The sequence below is a fragment of the Ascidia mentula genome, chromosome 3 (genome assembly GCF_947561715.1).
Source record: "Ascidia mentula chromosome 3, kaAscMent1.1, whole genome shotgun sequence".
NCBI lineage: Eukaryota > Metazoa > Chordata > Ascidiacea > Phlebobranchia > Ascidiidae > Ascidia > Ascidia mentula.
Window position 1 is genome coordinate 388646 of NC_138568.1, and position 17553 is coordinate 406198.

At 40.1% G+C, this 17553-nt stretch overlaps 1 protein-coding gene across 1 annotated transcript; it reads right to left on the minus strand.

Moving 5' to 3' along the window:
* Positions 1-12394: 12394 nt before the first annotated feature.
* On the minus strand, positions 12395-14067 carry LOC145894608 (uncharacterized). The gene is made up of 4 exons (XM_082983226.1): positions 13869-14067; positions 13599-13758; positions 13242-13366; positions 12395-13140 (listed from the first exon to the last, which is right to left on the minus strand). The coding sequence occupies exons 1-4, from the start codon at positions 14065-14067 to the stop codon at positions 12395-12397; spliced, it is 1230 nt and encodes a 409-aa protein (XP_082839352.1).
* Positions 14068-17553: the final 3486 nt, after the last annotated feature.

Consider the following 17553-nt stretch of genomic DNA (forward strand, 5'->3'; position numbering starts at 1 on the left):
GATTCTCACATCCCAGACGAAATCCGACCCAGTCATATTTACACTGAAGCCCTGCGATACTTTTATCAATGGCAAAATCCACACATAGCGTCGGGTCTTTACTGTCCGCAAATCCTGTTCGAAATTTCCACATAAAAGCTGACGTCACAAGGTGTTTTATGGCGCAACATAGGTTTGGGATTTCCCCGTCTCGTGTAGAAGTTTGTCGCGATATTGTTACAAACATACCTGGCTGTCATGGGCTGTGCTTTGTTAAAGCTGGTTGGGTGTACATTGTACGAGCTTTCGGTGCGTGTTATCGTTCACGACGTGCTAATTTCAATTGTGATTGTACCTGTAACGACTAACTTTGCTCTACATGAACAACGACTTGAAATCAACATTGCAGGTTGGATTTCCCTAAATAAATTATTACTGATGCTGCCAGGCATGTTTTATTAGCAATCAAATTCCCTGTTTCAATCTCTGACTACATTTCCGCAAACTCAACTTTGCTTCTTTAGTTCAAATCTTGTAAATGTCTTGGTTTTACCGCGGGTAAAAATACATTCTATACAGCACAACTATATCCACACAAGACCAAGGCATAACTTCCCACATCGAGCACTCCTTTGTCAAAGTTGACTAAACATTGCACAACAATAGCATGGGCCGTCTGTGACGACAGAAACTCTTTGTAACGTGGCAATCGAGGGGTGTGTGGGAAACTACCTGCGAACCAAGGACGATTGTTACGTCACGTACAGAAAAAGACGGACAACATTCCACCTGTTTTAATACGACGTTCCGAAAGAGAACAATTCGAATCAAACACATTTAAACATACGACAACCTACAATATAGTTGTTATTACTCCTGCGTCCGGTAACTTCATACAGTAATCTTCGCATAAATTGCTGCAGTTCTTTAAATGCACAAAGATCCAATGAAATCTTGTCTCCACTTCTTTCAAATGCTTCAAACGAAATACACGGCGTGTCAAAGAGAAACAATCTTAAATCTACAACGATTCGTGTTGCGAGGCCACCTTGCAGAACTATTGGATAAAAATATTTGCATGCATTGTCGGTTGGTTTTCCCCGAAGTGCCGGTGAATCATGACCCGGGTAGGTCGCTCCCTGGTGGTTGGGTTTTGAAGACTATATGGGACACTAGTGGCGCCGTTGAGTTAAGGTTCACTTATCTCGAAATATTAAAACATCGAATTGCTCGATTTGTTGCTGACGCTATCAGGCATATCATTCAATAATTCAAAGCCCTTCTATCAAATTACTTGCCCTGATGAAGTTCGGTTACATAACGACCAAAAAGTCGACCAAACCAATAATTACTTGCCAGAAAAGCCAAAAGAATTATTGAATCGAATTGCTCAGTTTCGTTTTAAACAATAAAACTGTTTGATTGAATATTAGGGTTTCATTTTAACACTTGAAAATAAATTCACAAAAAATGCATCGCAATTTCTGTATAAAGCTGAAAATACCAAACACTTCCACAGGTGTCCAAGTAACTGAAAATATATATGTGCCGCCCATCATCAGTTTCTGTGACTGCAGTCAGTAAATCAACATCAACAGCTATTAAGTAAAGATATTGACATAAGGTGTGTATACGTCACAATTGCATCGTTCATTCGATGACGTTGTTCGTATGGGTTGTTAAGCGAAGTGAGCGTTGGGTATTTGACTTTTTATTTTCACTACGTTGTATGTTTTCTTCCGGTTGCTTTGTTCAAATCTCAAAGTAAGCGATAAGAAAGCGGTAGTCCATAAAACGTAACACTCTCAAGGTCTATCACCGTCCACTTAATTTCCCGCCACACGAAGAGCTTTTGATAGCAGGCGCGTGTTTCCAAGCTCTGTGACGCGATAAGAGCGCTTTTGTGATGTAACAAGTGACAAATGCCTCTGATAGTAGGCGCGAGAAGCACATCGGTGAGCGTTTGATGGAAAGATAAGATTGAATTATTACTGGCGTTTTGGGTGGCGCTGAATTGGCAGATCTTAAATCAATGTTCTGTCTGTTTGTGACCCACGGTCTGTGTAGCATGGAAGAAATCAATTTAGAACTAAGTAAATGGCAAAGCTCGGTTTCCACCGCACTCAATACGAAATGACTGGAATCCTTCAAGTTGTCCAGTTGTCTGACTTTTATATTTTTTATTCTCGAAAAACAATACTGCAATAATGAGTAACGGTTTCCCAAAACAGAATAAAACGTCGTCGAACATCAGCAGATTAATATCTAATCTATAAACTCCCAAATAACTTCAAGATCGCCAACACTTAATGGAATCAAAATCACCGAATACTTTCCCGTTTTCACATTCGCAACGTTTCTGTCGTTCGTTGTCGCGCGCCACCACTCACATGCAATGGAATTATGACGTCAAGTTTACTTTGTATTAGCTTTAGTCTCAGACGAAGGTCGCCTGGAGGTCGTTTGCTTTGATGAAATCGCATTACGGGCGAGGAACAGACACTAATTCCACGGAACAATAAACAGGTTCGAAACTTCACAAGCGCCATTGTTTTGTCACAAACACCTGATCAAAGGTGGTTTGATGTTTGGTTGATTGTCATTTGAGCATTAAAGGAAAGTTTCAGTCACCAATGGCGCTAACGAGTTTCTAGTGCACCTGGCATATTATAACTGTGAATTGTTTGTGAAACGCCATGTTTCAACATGGGTAAACGTTTGTACGGGGAATGACATGAAACTCTTGCGGGATCTTTGACCACAGTTTGCTGCTTTCGGGTTAAACTCCCAGGGGCCAAGAATAAAAATAATTATTTTCGAAATTTTGCTAAATTGTCGGAAGTTGTTTTCCCGTTGACTGGTCAAGCGTAACAACTTTTCCTAGTTCTGTCATTGTCGCGCGATTATGTCGTAACAACCACTATTAACATATTATGGTTTTTATTTGTTTTCAAGTTGTGCGACTTGTAATCGCGGATGTTCCGCAAATTGCTTCCGGGTTTCAGTATTCTAAGTAAAGGTTGTGAGTTATCCCCGGTTTACAGACTTTTGTTACAGATATTTCGGCCCTACCATGGTCACGTGAACATTAAAGCCATGATTCAAATATATTTTCTTACTCAAATAAACGGGCCATGTTTAAAGCCGGTAAAATTGTCAGCACATAATTTCCAAACAGAACTTGCTTCGTTGACCCAGATAAAATGTTCGTTTCGAATTAAAACATGTTTTTCCAATATTCGGAAATCCTCACACTGTCTATTGTTAGGATGGATGCCCTTTGAATGCGCATTGTGACCTCATCAGTTTTTGCTTTGTGACCTCACGGGAGCTTATGCTGGTAACGCGTATTGATCAGACCCGACCTTCCAATGTTCCATAATTCTTGCAATCGCGTCGTCGTGGTGCGACCCAACCGTGACGTCACAAAGGCGAGTGCATGGCCGGGGCCAATGAAACTGCTTCCCCGTCTCGCTGGCCTTCTGTCGCTCCACTTGCAAATATCCCCAACGGAGCTGACGCAAATTAACCACGAAATAGGATGCAACGTCATAAACAGTCCCTATCACGTAACAATGGATAGCGAGAGCGGTGCGCGCTTGCAATTGAAACGTCACCTGCTGTATTCAGTGCAACCGGCAATTACATCCTGTTCTCTGCATATGTTTGCTTAGTGGCAACATATGCCTTAATCGTTGTTTGTTTTGTAACAACAGAATTATGACATCATTAACTGTTAATTACAGTCACGTGACGGCGGCGTCGTTTGTTGCGTGAAAAATATATTATTCTCGCGTGATGTAAGCTGTTTGTTTCGCAATAATGATATATTGTTTGCTGATTATTCGTTCATTAGCAGAGGCTTATTGCCCTCCATAGGTTTTAAATTTTGTTTTGTTACGTCAACAATGGACATTAATATTTCATACAGACGAAATTACCGAACACGCGAGCTTGCGAAAGATGCGTTTTTTGCAAACGAAGTTGGAATTGAATGTTGTTTTAAATGCATTTTCTGAATAAGCTTGTGCAAGCAACTCAAACCAACAACGCACATTTACATTTCATGTGAATAGAAATAACATGGCAGATGCCAGCTTGTAACTCATGGTTGTCCTTGTTTGCTCGGCAAACATAGATATCCTATCTATGGTACGATCTCTATTTACACAAGGTTTGCAGCTGAAGAAAATTGTTGCCGGGTCGTAGAATTTGTGGTGTTATTTGTACAACCGCTATGTACATGGAAATAACACAGTTATTTGGAGAAACTGCTTACGTCGTTCTTACCACATACGCTGTTAGGAGTAAGCAGGAATTGTCCGGTTCGCCATTCCCCTAAGAATTCAACGACTGGTGTGTCCAAAATTGTTACGAAAAACGTTTTAGTAAATTTATTCACTTATGCGAAAACATGATGGTAATTTTTCGTGTAAATTTAATCGTTTTGACAAGATTTTTTTACTTTCAACATCACTGACAACAATTCCACCCCACCCCAGACCAACCGAACATTACAGTCAACATTCGAGGGTTGTTTTTTTCATCTTGAGTTCACATTTCACCAATAAATGAGCATCCAACACTCTTCAATAGGAGGTGATCCGCACCCTTTCTATGTTGGATTAACTTCAAGCAGAGTCGGATAATTTCTTGGCGATTGAAACACTCAAATATCCAACTGTTATGAAACAATGTTGTTTAAACTATCCAGTGTGAGATAATAATCTTCCTTTAAATCGTTTTATGATGTAACAAACACTTGCCGCTGAGCTTATTAGTTAATCGAGTTTGAGAAGTTTTTACGGTTAAGTTTTAATCGGGTGATGGTTGCGTTTCGATTAATTATTGGATTATCGGATTTAAGATTATCTGCTTAACCCATGGAAAGTGTTTTTGGCAGTCTGGAATTATAACAAAATGTGATTAAGTTGGTCGCTTCAAACCGTAGATTATCACAATATCTTTAACACACAATATACCCAATAAGTGCGAAAGGATGATCGAAACGTTTGCAAATGAATTTCGGGCAGTTACATGAGATATGTTGTTTGTCTTGATGATTTACAAAACCGTAAATTATGATCATAACAATATCAATTATTCTGAAGCCTTTCCTTATGTATGTATATTGATTGCCCCCCCACTGCAGCACTCCAACAAACGCATGACAATGAGTTGAAGACTTAACAGATTTAGTAAACATTCACAATACAATGGCCACGCCAGGCCGGCCACGTGTTGCCAAGTTCACTTTTGAAGAAGCCGCCATTCAGATAGATCAATAGACTCGCGCCACACCGTCAATCTGTTCATATTCTAAATCCATTGTTTTTGTTTGTGACGTCACAATCGGTGCGCTGTTGGATGGAATTTTGTGCTCGACTTGCGTCGCAGAATGGCACGCGTCATAATGGTATTCGCGAAACTTGGTGAGCGTTTCTTTGTTGTGGTTTCGACACAAAATTATGTTGAAAATGTGATTTTTTTTGTGTGCCATGTTGTATAGTCCTTTTATCGAGGATGAAATATAATAATTTGGCGACATAATATTGCATGTAAACATATGTATGTATATTACAAGGGTCATGCTGGCGTTTCACACGTTTGGCTCAGACAAGATCCTGGTGCGACTCCATTAATTCGATTATGACTTCTGATCTTGTCGCGTCACAACGAGCTATTGTTGCGCAGTTTGTGACGGAACACAGACGTCATTGTTTACTGTGGCTGGGTACTGTTAATTATTAATTTGCAATTTCTTGGGTGTCAACACAACCCCCTGAAAAAGATTTAAAAATAAGACGGTTTTATTGGTAGTTCAAAATATTTGTTGGGTTCAAGTTATAGAAAATGTTATTCTGCCACCAACGACAAAGAAACAATAATACTGCAGGTGTTCTGTCGCAAATCCGTTATGAGCAAGTTAAATTTTATTACTTATTCACGTAACTCACATTGGGCACAAGGGGTTATTACTGACCTAATTACCAGCATATTAATTCAAGTGGGTCCTCTCCATTGGGCTTACTACTGCCCATGATTTATATGCAGGAGATAATACCTCATGCGAATAGACGAAGCGAATATTTTTCCAACGATATGTTCGGCTTATGGAAGCTTAGTGTGGATTATTACATCCATAAATCGGTGTTTTGATGGACTGGAGTGGGGATGAATTTTACATTAAGCCGCTTACCTTTTGCTGGGAATTGTTTTTTCGTGTTTCACTGATGGAAAATCAGTGTGCGCTTGGTACGCGAGGTTTATTCTTTAACTCTTATCTCTGCCTCTAATTCCAAAACTTTAACAAAAATTTTTTAAAGATCTTTAAAGTTTAATTCGTGTTCAGGTGTTTGGTGTAAGTGCTGGTTTACTTTGTCATTAAGCCATAAAAACTGTGTTCTTCCCTGTCCACGACAATGAAAGTGTTTTTGTCTCATGGTGAACTACAACTAGTCGTTTCCATAACCTTCGGGACTTTTATTTGACCTCGAACGTCTCGTGTCGTCCGCGTAAAAGTGTCGCATTGTTTTACAACCTAACCATGTAATCGTCGGCTTTCCTCCAATCCACGCGTGTTTATCATTTTATTACCGTGTTTCCAATCGTTTAACGCATCAGAGAACGTCATGTCCGTTTAATTCAAGAACTGTGCCTGTACCGGATGCGTAAATACGTCAATAATTGATGTATTGGCGTTGGTTAATAGCATGACATCACGGTAAGTGAAGAAAATTCGTTTCGCTCTGGAAGAATTCTTTTAACGAAGTGTTTTCGGATATTTGTGTGATCGAAAATCCAGGTTACGATAAAGTTAAAAGTGAATAAACCATGAAACATTGTTTGATTAAAAAAAGCAAGTTGATATTTTTCTTCAATGTTTTGTCGGAGTTTCTTCTTAAAATAATAAAAAAAATCTCGGGGAAAAATATAAAAAGTCACGTGCCCGTGTGAAAGGCGTCCATTGTTACGTAACAAATTAATAATATAGCGATGTTCAATTTCATGCGAATCTTTTCTCCGATTAAGCGAACATGACATATGCATCGAAATTCCGTGGGAAGTTTCAAATCTTACAAGCACACAATTCGCAACAGTGACGTAACAATTAGACAATATGACGTCTTGCAGTGTGTGGGAAAAGTCGACATTGAGCGATGCGCGTGGCGCCCGATTATTTGCATTCGTATTCCCATTGCTTGCTTCTCGAACAGCGCGCGTCGGTTTAATATACAACCCTCCCCCCCTCCCTTGCAATTCGCGACGTCGTATTCGTTTCCATTCACAAACATCGTATCTAGGCGTGGGAATATTAAAATGCACGAGAATGATTTTATTGATTGATTACGATATGTGGTTACTAAGTGCGTCTGTGACGTAATAATATATTTTATAAACTGAAAATCGCAAAATCATTGTTGGTTGTTGCGACATAGAACACACTAAATTTGGAAAACCCTGAAGGTATTTTGAGAAGAGCTTTGTGCTATTGTTGGAACTTTTCATATGGACTTGTTAATTTTCTTGAGAAGTTTTTAGATGGTGGAAAAATATCAATGTGTTGGTTTAACCCGCTGCCGACATTCCAATAATCTTAACCCCCTTCCTTTTTTACATTTAAAATTATTCCAGAATCAAGTCCTCATTCCCACAAATGCATTCCCACCCATTCTTTGAATCAATCAAATTCGAGTTTTTCATTTCGCCATTGTGATGTCATGTCAACGTCATTCGCGCGACGCGTCACGCCTTGTCAGTTTGTCATATCATTATGACGTCATATCGTGTGACTGTCCTTGGATTCAATGGGAATTGTTGCAAAACAATGGAAGAAAGTGAATTTGTAGAATTTCTTTAAGAAGTTTTGTGGGAAGATGAAATCCACACGTAATTTTAACTTCACACAATTTTATATTTCCACGCGTACCTGACTTTCGTTACAGAGGCTACGTGTTAAAATGTTACTGAAGAATTACTTTTACGATGATTTTTGTACCAGTTGTGCAATGGAAGCTATCGGGTGGAGATTTGTTAAGTTTGCATTTGATCGTGTTTGTGGTCGACTTGAATTAATCTTGTTTAGATTTGTTGGAACTTTGTGTCCGATGCAAGGTCTCCATTGAATTCCCACGAGCTACTCCCCATTGTCTCAAAAGTTGGTTCTGGAATCAACAAACAAGAAGTTTGATTCAACAAACGATCGGCTCCAAACAATGGATAATATTTGTTTACGCACAAAAACCGTTGCCCACGCCCCCTCCAAACAAAGGACCCGAAACTTTTATTCGGTAATACTGGGCGCGATCCGTTGCCAGAATACAACAAGCGATTAACTTTGGTCTTCGTGGGTCGTCCCTTGTCCTAAACACGCTCCAATGAACGAATTTTCGACGTTGTTGATTATCTGGGTCGCCCTCCCCTCTCTACGAAGCGCGCCCGGTAATTAATTAACCAAAATACGACGGCATCGTGTTGGGTCATCCACCCTTCAAATGACCTCTAACCTATCTTGACCATGCGTCAAGCGAGTTCCGCTTCTGATTACCCAGTTACAATAAACCACTGTGATACCTGGTCAAAGTTTTAAATTTACTCATTCTTTTGAATGTAAAATTATTTAAATTAAGTTAGCAAATTTTCATTAATATTATGAGATATCTAAACTTCAATCTGTCGGAAGCGTTGAAACCTTGCACCAGGGGCGGATCCAGAAATTTGATGGGGGGCGGTTATCCCCCAAACCTGATTGTGACGCAATAATGGCGAGTCGCCATGAACATAAGAGGCGAGTACTCATGCAAAACGGACAAAGTATGATGAACCAACATTAATTCTAACAACCCTATATCGTGTGAGTTTAATGTTATATTATAAGTTAGGGGTGAGTCCCATCGTCCCTCCTGTACCCTCCCCATATCTTATGGTAATCCTCAAAACCGTCTCTTGTGCTCCCTCAACCCCTGTACAGTTTTAGGCCGGAGTTGAACAAAAGTCGGGTTTGATTCAGTTTTAAGTTATTTTCTGTAAAAAACCCACGTTCAATGTATTTTTTTGTTTCCAAAATTAAGGACATAAACATTAGCTACTTAGAAATATCCGGTTCTTCGGTTCTGCCTCGAACACTTAAATGTATTTCCCCAATCGATTGCTGCCTCAACAGAACCCGCACTCGACATGTTACGATGTGCAGTTCTCCCGGGCTTTTGTGTAATATATCGATTCAAATTTCTAAATAAAAACCTTTCTTGTCGGTCCTCGAATCTTGAAAGTATTTTTCACACAAAAGTCACACAGAGGTTCCGGCGTTGCTGTGATGTCTCTCATGTGAATGCATTTTTAGGCGTCACGTATCTCTTGTGAATGCATTTTGATGTGTCACGTATCTCATGTGAATACATTTTTAGGTGTCACGTATCTCATGTGAATGCATTTTTAGGTGTCACGTATCTCATGTGAATGCATTACGAGGGTCCAAAACCACCTTCATTGGCAATATTAGGTTGAAAAAACAAAATTTGTTTCAAGATTTAGGAAGTCCTTGAAATTCGCACAAACGTCTTTCCAACTTTCAATAAAAGTTGGTGTTCAAAGAAATACCAGTGGTGATTTCCACAGCACTGAGCTCGGGCAATAACCTTGACACTGAACTAGAACGCACGTCCGCTAAATGTTCGCGCGACTCTTCTTCCACAATTTCGCGGATTAATTTGTTTTTGTCGCTTTCGCGCAAGTGAAACAAATTGACTTTACGTCACAATGCAAGCATTCGTAACGTTTGTTTCCTTCTCAACGAACGCCAAACAGGGACAATAAAATAAGAACGGCAAACAACGAGCTATACCCGCTATCGTCTCGACGGCACGTGATTGGCGCGCGACCAAAACGCGACATACGAACAGCGATGTGACGTCACAATCCCTACGGAGCGCCAAAGAATAAAAGACGAATTTTGATAAGGGAACGGAACTGGAATATACGGAGCACGATATACGGAACTGGTGACAATTAAACATTTCTTTGTTGACAAACCTCTGTTGTTGAACTGGGGGGTAAGGTTTCCTTGTATTCGAGTCCACGTAATAAATATAGTTTCTGAAATATTATTTCGCGACAACTTTTCTTTTTCATTATTCGATTTATCGACTCGTTTTGCTCTGAATCTAATTTCACTTTTCACTCTTGCTCAAACTTCCAACAATTTTATGAAACTAATTCGATTAAAAATCAAATGTGGTATTTATTTTCAATCACAATATTCCGACTGCATTTGTCCCGACAACAATTCAGTCGAATCCAAACGTTTGTATTTGGCAAAGCAAACTATTTCAACGGAGAACATGAAATTCCACTTTTGTGTTATTATCATAGCTGAGTTGTAATGTTTTATAAACTGTGTTGTAGAATAGTGTGATTCAGTATATTATTATTAAGTTTCTTTTCAATTAGCGAACCATGCGGTCGTTTTAAATGGAAATAACGTGTTTTGCGCACGGTCGCGTTTAGTTTTAAGCAAATTATGTTCTCTCTTTGATTTTAAAAGCGCGCAGTTAATTGCATCAGCTCGGAGCTTTGTGTAATTTGCTTAACGCCAGCTTTGCTTTGAAGATTTTCGCCGGCCCCGAAATATGATTTGACGGTTTCCAACCTGGTGCGGGCATCACGCTGGGCAAAATCAATCCACTCCTGACTTCGTACATTTAAATCGGTTTTATGGAATTTTTTCGATCGGAATTTTTCTTGCGCCAAATTTGGATGGAGGGAATTTCCTTGCGAATGGTAAACAACAAAGCAAATATTACGAGAAACTGAAACTTACACCGAAAAAAATGGAAATAATTCGGTCATATTTCTGTTTGTGAATTACATTTATTTGTACAAGATTTGTATAAACTTTTCAGGCATCTCTTGTTACACGAAACTTCGGTGTCTTTTTTTGTTAATTTTAAACATACTAGTTGTATTAAACGACAACATTTTAATTGGGTTGGACACTTTTGTGTGATTCCAGAGAAAATGTCATGTTTGTTTTTTAGGCGTGGCAAGCTGCATCGAAACCTGTCTTGACTTTTTTCTCTCTTTATTCTTGCAACAATCAACTCTACAAGTCGACACGAATAAAAACGACTGGAATAGATTTTTAAAACGCGCGCGACTCGAACCGACAGAGCGTGGAATGTAAATTCAGTTTTTGGCAACCGACTTGAGGCGGCGAAGTGATCCACGCTAATATCACATCCACAGCTCTTTCCATGTCACCAGCATTTAAAGTTTAAAACGCCGCTGTCTGATGCCGGCGGGAATGGGTTCGGCTTCCCCGCTGGGTTGAGGGCACGCCGCGGCGTCTCACAAACGACTTATCGAACGCAACGTCGCGCGTGGCGAAGCTTAGACACCGTGGGGGCCGCCAGTGCTACGTGAAGAAAATGGATTTCCTCGCTTTTTAGGACTTTGATGTGGTGAAGGAAGCACAGAACGTAACCCTGTCCCTACCAACAATCCACATATAATGGATGATGATCTTTAATTCAAACGACGATCTGTTTAGGTTTGAACTGGCGGTGCTTTGTGATTGCACCAACCTTCCAATACATCACCAGAACATTGCGCCATCACGGACAATGTCGATTCTCTACTTGTTGTTTGGTGGTGATGTGCAGGAATCAACCTCTCCTGGTCCCACATTGATCACTTAAACTTGTCTCCCTCAAATTATCACAAGTTTATTTCACGTTCGTCCTCCAAATTATTAACTCTCATCCAGATTCTCATCTGATTTTTGATTCATAATTAAATAAACTTTCTTCGCTGACAAAAATTCAGGCGTCTGTTGCTTTGACGCAAATACACGTTCGCCATTTTAAATGAGCTTCAAGCCACTATTACGGATCACAGATAAATACGACGGTGTTTTGAGCTGGTTCGATTCTATGGATTTTTTTAGCACAATTTTGCGAAATAAACTTTGTATTTAATTCCAGACTTGTTGTCTGGGAAGTGTTTTGCCCAAGATTCGCAACTCGCTTGTTACTTCCTGGCAAAAATTTCTTCTGTTTCTGACGCTGATAACGACTGCAAACTTTGTGTCGTCGTTTCAACCTGCTCATGACAATCTGTATCCCCGAGACGCATTCGTTTTTGTGCAAAATATTTTATTCCACACAAATACACAGAAGAAATCAGTAGATACGTTTGGCAGTTGGTAAAGAAGTTGTTGGCAGCGTGAAGGAGACGAAGGCAGTGATTAACAATACTTCAAGTAACAAAAACCAGCAGCGTTAAACTGTGCCACTGACGAAAATATTTTCGCGTTTTTGTGTTTGTTATCTTTTTATACTTGGCTACTAAGAAGTTCAGTAAAAATGTAGAAAAGAGCACAAGAAAAAATCAGGGGAATTCGAAACAGAAAGTTTCATTAATGGAGCAACTGCATGGAGTAATTAGGCACGAACGACTTTGGGACATCGGGTGAGAGCAGATGCTTCTGCGGGCTGTTGAAGGGCGATGAGCCGGCCAAACTGCTGCAGTCGCTTGGCGTTGGAGGCATACAGAAGTTGGCGTGCGTGTAAGCGGCGACGTTAGGGTGGAAAGCTGACTCAGGGCTGGCGTTCATGGGAGGGGAGGTCGTTGAAAATGGCGGCGTCACAGGGGCGAAAAAGTGGGGTTGGGGCTGTCCCGGATATGCGATTGTGATCGGAGAAGGAATATTTCTCCTGGCTTGCAGAGTGTTGGAGATAGACGGAAGAACTTTCTCCGTGTTGTTGTTATTATTGTTGTTGTTACTGTTGCCCACCGACGATTGCGATTGTTGGTACATCGCCTGACCGCCAATGTCGAAATCGCTTTGTGACGCAACAAGAGACGACGCTTGGATGCTGTCAAGGTCGTCGATGCAGCCGCCAAGATCAGCGTCATCGATTAGTGACGTAACAGGGGGGTTTTGTGACATCACATTGGGCTGCTCGCCGTTGAATACTTCTTGCTGTTGAAGTTGCATCTCGTAGGGGTAAAATTGGGGGTCAAACGGGGCTTCCCCAGGGCGCTGGGCATCGGGGTAATTCTGATTTTGATTGTTGTTTCCATTGTTCGCGAACAAAGCAAAGTTGGACGGATTCTCGGCGTTCATTTGTGACATCAGATTCTGGGCAGCACTTTTTAAATCTGAAGAAGAAAATTTAATTTAAATGTTGAATTACATTTTTTGAAATATTTGCATTCACGACTTGAAACTTGGGGGATGTTTTAATGTATTTTCAACCCACCTTGTGCGTTTCCTTCCCCTGCGTTCTTCAGCATTTCGCTCAAACACCAGATGTAATTGTAAGCAAACCTCAACGTTTCGATCTTGGTAAGTTTCGTCTCATCCGGATAAGTCGGAAGAACTTGTCTGCAAATAAATGTTGATTTTAACTTGGGTGAAATTGTTGCGTATTTGTGATGTTTTGAATGGAGATTTTCAAGAAATATTTTTAAAAAATGCAAACGAATAATTTTATGATCCAAGTTAAGTTACGCATATCAACTTGATGTGTGTTGATTTGAAGTTGATACAAAATCTCAGTTTCAATCCTTATGTTGTCGTTTGAAGGTTTTTGTCGAGAATTTGTTGCATTTCTTACCTCAAATTGTCAAGTGCGTCGTTAAGTCCGTGCATTCTGTTTCTCTCCCTGTCATTTGCTTTTGATCTTCTCACCCGCTTCAACCTCGTCACCGTCACTGGGCTCCGTTCGCGTCGACGCTTCTTCTTTTTTTCGTTCTTTTCATTGTTCTTTAAATTTTCTGCCTTGTTTTCGTCCTGGATGTTGAAAAAAATGAACTTGTTTAGTAACGAAATAATTTAAAACTATGTTTGTTAATTTAATGAAAATCTATTCATAATCAAATTGTACTGTTTCGAAGAGCTGGTGTCGTTACCTTTTCAGGCGAGGTTGCGTATGACGTAACACCATTTTCGGATTCGGGGCTAGAGTTGAGATTTTGCGGGATTTCTTGCGACCAATCCTGGAGAGCAGTTGAGTTTATTCCCGATGTTTGTCCCGACATTGCGTAGACGCTTTCTTCTTCACTCATGATTGGGTAAGTGATCATCATCAAAGTTCAAATTTTATATTATTTTAATGTTATTTGAATAATATTCTGCAATGAAAAGTTTATAGGTTAGAAGATCATGTGACCGAAAATGCAAAGACGTATTTTACAATTTGTCAAACACAACCAACATTATACTCAAAACAAATTAACAAAACTAACTTTCTAATTTTCAAGTCCATCATTGAAAAGTTATAAAGACAAATAGGAAAAACATATATCATCTGCACTGAACAATTTAAACGTTAAATTTTTAAATAACGTCTTTTTACACAAAAGCTTTCATCCTTTACAACAAACTGCCTTTCAATATCTGATATAAATGAAAAACAAACTAAAGTAGTGAGTGGAGTTTCCACGCAAGAATCGAGAGTCGCGAATCCAATCAATTACTTTCGCTCCAGTGACGGAGAAACCGCGCGACGCTCTCCAGAATAAAATGCATTTTCCCAAGAGAAACGATGGCCGACATGGAAGGGGCAACACAGCCTCTGTCGTCCTTCCTTTGCTCGTATCTAATGTTAACAGTAATTCGATTCCTGCCATAAAATTTCATTAAATTTCCGGGCAACCCCGTCGTGTCTCCTCCATATTCGCCCGCCGTTTATTTATCGACGTCACAAAACACATTCTTGTTGTCACGGTTACGATGTTAATGTAAATAGCCATATGTTTTGCTGCACGCCTGATGGTCGATTTTTATTGCTGGTGACAGACACGAATTTCAAATACAACCAAGTTTCAACCTCAACAGACTTGCAATGGAAACTGCTATTTTCTCTGTGAAGTCAAATAAACAAAAATTCACTGAAGTTCCAAGCGACCGAGGCCGCTAAAATTTTGACGCGACTGAAAACGCCACTAACTCGAAACATATTCGAATATCTGACTCGCGATGCCACAATTCTCATCGCATGAAAGAGATGCATGCGAACTCTGCCTTGCGACTCGAACTTAGTCGGAATGCGATGATGCGTTTTAACAGGGAGCGCTATTTAAACCGCTCTAAACAAGGTCGCCGGAAAAAAAGATAAAGCATTCCCATTAATCGAGAGAAAAAAGAACAAAACCTTCCCCGCCGCCTTTTTTTCTTTCTTTATCTCTCGCTCTCTCTCTCTCTCGGCGTCAGAACAAACAAACGTCACAATAGAGAAATCCAGTTCCGATTCCGAATCTTGGGCGTCGCGCGCTTTCCAGCGGTGTGAGATAGGGACGAGCGACCTGAAGAGCCGCCACGCGCCGTTAGATGAATAGTTCTCGAATCAGCGGCGGCGAATCGAAGTTACAATCGTGGCCGAAAACTTTCGAGACCGCGTTTTCCGCCTGGGTTGGCGCGACACATTTGTGTACGATCGTTTCCACGTGGGAATATTCCACCTCAAGGTCACCTTCGATTTTCAAATGTTTCGTGCGTTATTCAATCATTCTATCGGCAACGTTTTTCGAAATAACATCAATAAATAATTAGCGCAAGGCGAATTTTTTTTTGCGTAACTGAAATTGAAGGTAAATAACTACTGATGCTGCCAGGCATGTTTCATTGCTGCAAGCCACCTCTTCTGGCAATAATAATTTATTTATCTCAACGTTTCGGCAACCATGCAGCAGCCTTCATCAGGTGTTTACCCAAATAAAATTCCCCTACTTGAATCTTGAACCGAACCACAATTTTAAATAAAAATACTTACACTCTGACATCCAGTGGTCATTTCATCAATCGTAAACGAACCAACGCAAACGCGTCAAATTATCGAACAGATTTCCACCAGTTTTCCCACGACAATATGCACTGACTCACCCAGCAAGATACTTCCACCAGCCATGGCAAGCAGAGAGCGAATATTTGCCGACTGTCGAAGTCGGGGTTCCACCTGATGTGGTTGTCTGGGCGTGCGACAATTTCACTTTTTCCTCCACAACTATGGTTACTGGACGTTTTGGGGATAATTTCTCTACAAAATTGAAATGCTTTCGTGCCTTTCTGCACAAAATATAAACAGGTTACAGCCCGTATGTGCTCAAAGAAGCCAGAATATTAAACCGGTAAAACTGTTTGAACAAGAAAGTTATTGAACGGTCGTTGGAAAAAAAACTGTGGTCGCCAACCAACTTGAAACCTGTTTCTGTTTTGCTTCGTGCAATACCCAGAGTCTACTCAGGGTTTTCCCATTGGAATCACGGCCATGAATATTTAATGGTGAACTTTTCAATTATTCATTTGATTCGCGTGTCGTATTTTCCATGGAAAACCTGCCAATGCCGACGGGCGGAAATCGTTTCTCTCGAATTTCAAACATTTTTGGATGTTTTTGAAACTGAATATCATCGACGCCTTTCCAGCGTATGCGACCCTGTAATTGATATCAGTCATACGCGTTAATCTGGCGCTGATTTCTGTTATCTCCAAGCAGAAACAAATGGCCGAAAAGTGAATTTTCACAAATGTTGATTACAGTACACATCTGTCGCATTATATCCAAATATGTTACGCAAAACTTGCAGTCATATATTTGTGTGTTCAATGCAAGTGAATTGAAACCAAAATTATGTTTTTGTCGCTTCTCCTAATGTATCAACATTAAAATAAATGTGTGTAAAACCTGCAGGGAAGTGGTCATCAGGTTCAATGGTTTTAATTCAACTTTGCCGATTGAACATTTCCATTCAGGTGATAATGAACCTTTTCATCACCCGAATCACTTCGTTCGAAACCGATCAAACGGAAACAAGATAATATTATGACATCACAAGAGCCGCCATTGTCTTAACGCGTCCTTCCGCTTTTTCTTTGATGAACCTGCGCTCCATTGTGTTTCATTCTATAATGCATCGCGATCGGTGATAATTACGCGCAACGATTGTTGATCGATTAACACCGATTGAAAGTTGTGGAAAGTTTTGATTGTTCGTTCAATTAAATCGCTTCCCAAACTTTTCTGCGAACTTCTCAGTTTTCAGTAAATGGGTGAGAAACATTATCCTGAATTTCCCATTATGACAAAACAATGCGCACACAAGGAAATAGAACGTTGTAATTATGATTCTCTGTATTTCCGCTCAACTAACTTGCGGTGGTTGAAGTGCTTCGTTATGACACAGGAACACGTTGGTCGATCTCCATATCAAACTTACATTACCGATAACTTCGTAACTCCCTTACGCCTTTGGTGGTTAAACCAACACAACAATTTACTGAAATAAATCGGGCGACGCAGCTTTAATCCTTTTAATGGGACTTTTTGCGCATTTCAAAATATTTGTTTTGTGCTCTTTGTGTCACTTATATCTGATATTGACTTAAACCACACGTTTATTTGCGCACGATTTTCAATGTGTCGTAAGTTTTTAGACGCTTGGACGGTAAGATTGCAAAACATTGATGGTTTTCCATTCAACTTATTTTTTATAACCATGTCTGATAATCACATCCGTATTCAACATTGGGGTGACTTCGGTCTTTGGTCGGGATATTAACAATATGTCTCC

Bases quoted from the DNA above. Each gene is read 5' to 3' on its own strand.
- LOC145894608 (XM_082983226.1), bottom strand. From the start codon at position 14,067: ATGATCACTTACCCAATCATGAGTGAAGAAGAAAGCGTCTACGCAATG. The intron at 13,759-13,868 runs GTACAATTTGAT...AAAACAAGGCAG, and splicing joins GACACCAGCTCTTCGAAACA to AAAATTTAAAGAACAATGAA. The intron at 13,367-13,598 runs GTAAGAAATGCA...ATTTATTTGCAG, and splicing joins GACGCACTTGACAATTTGAG to ACAAGTTCTTCCGACTTATC.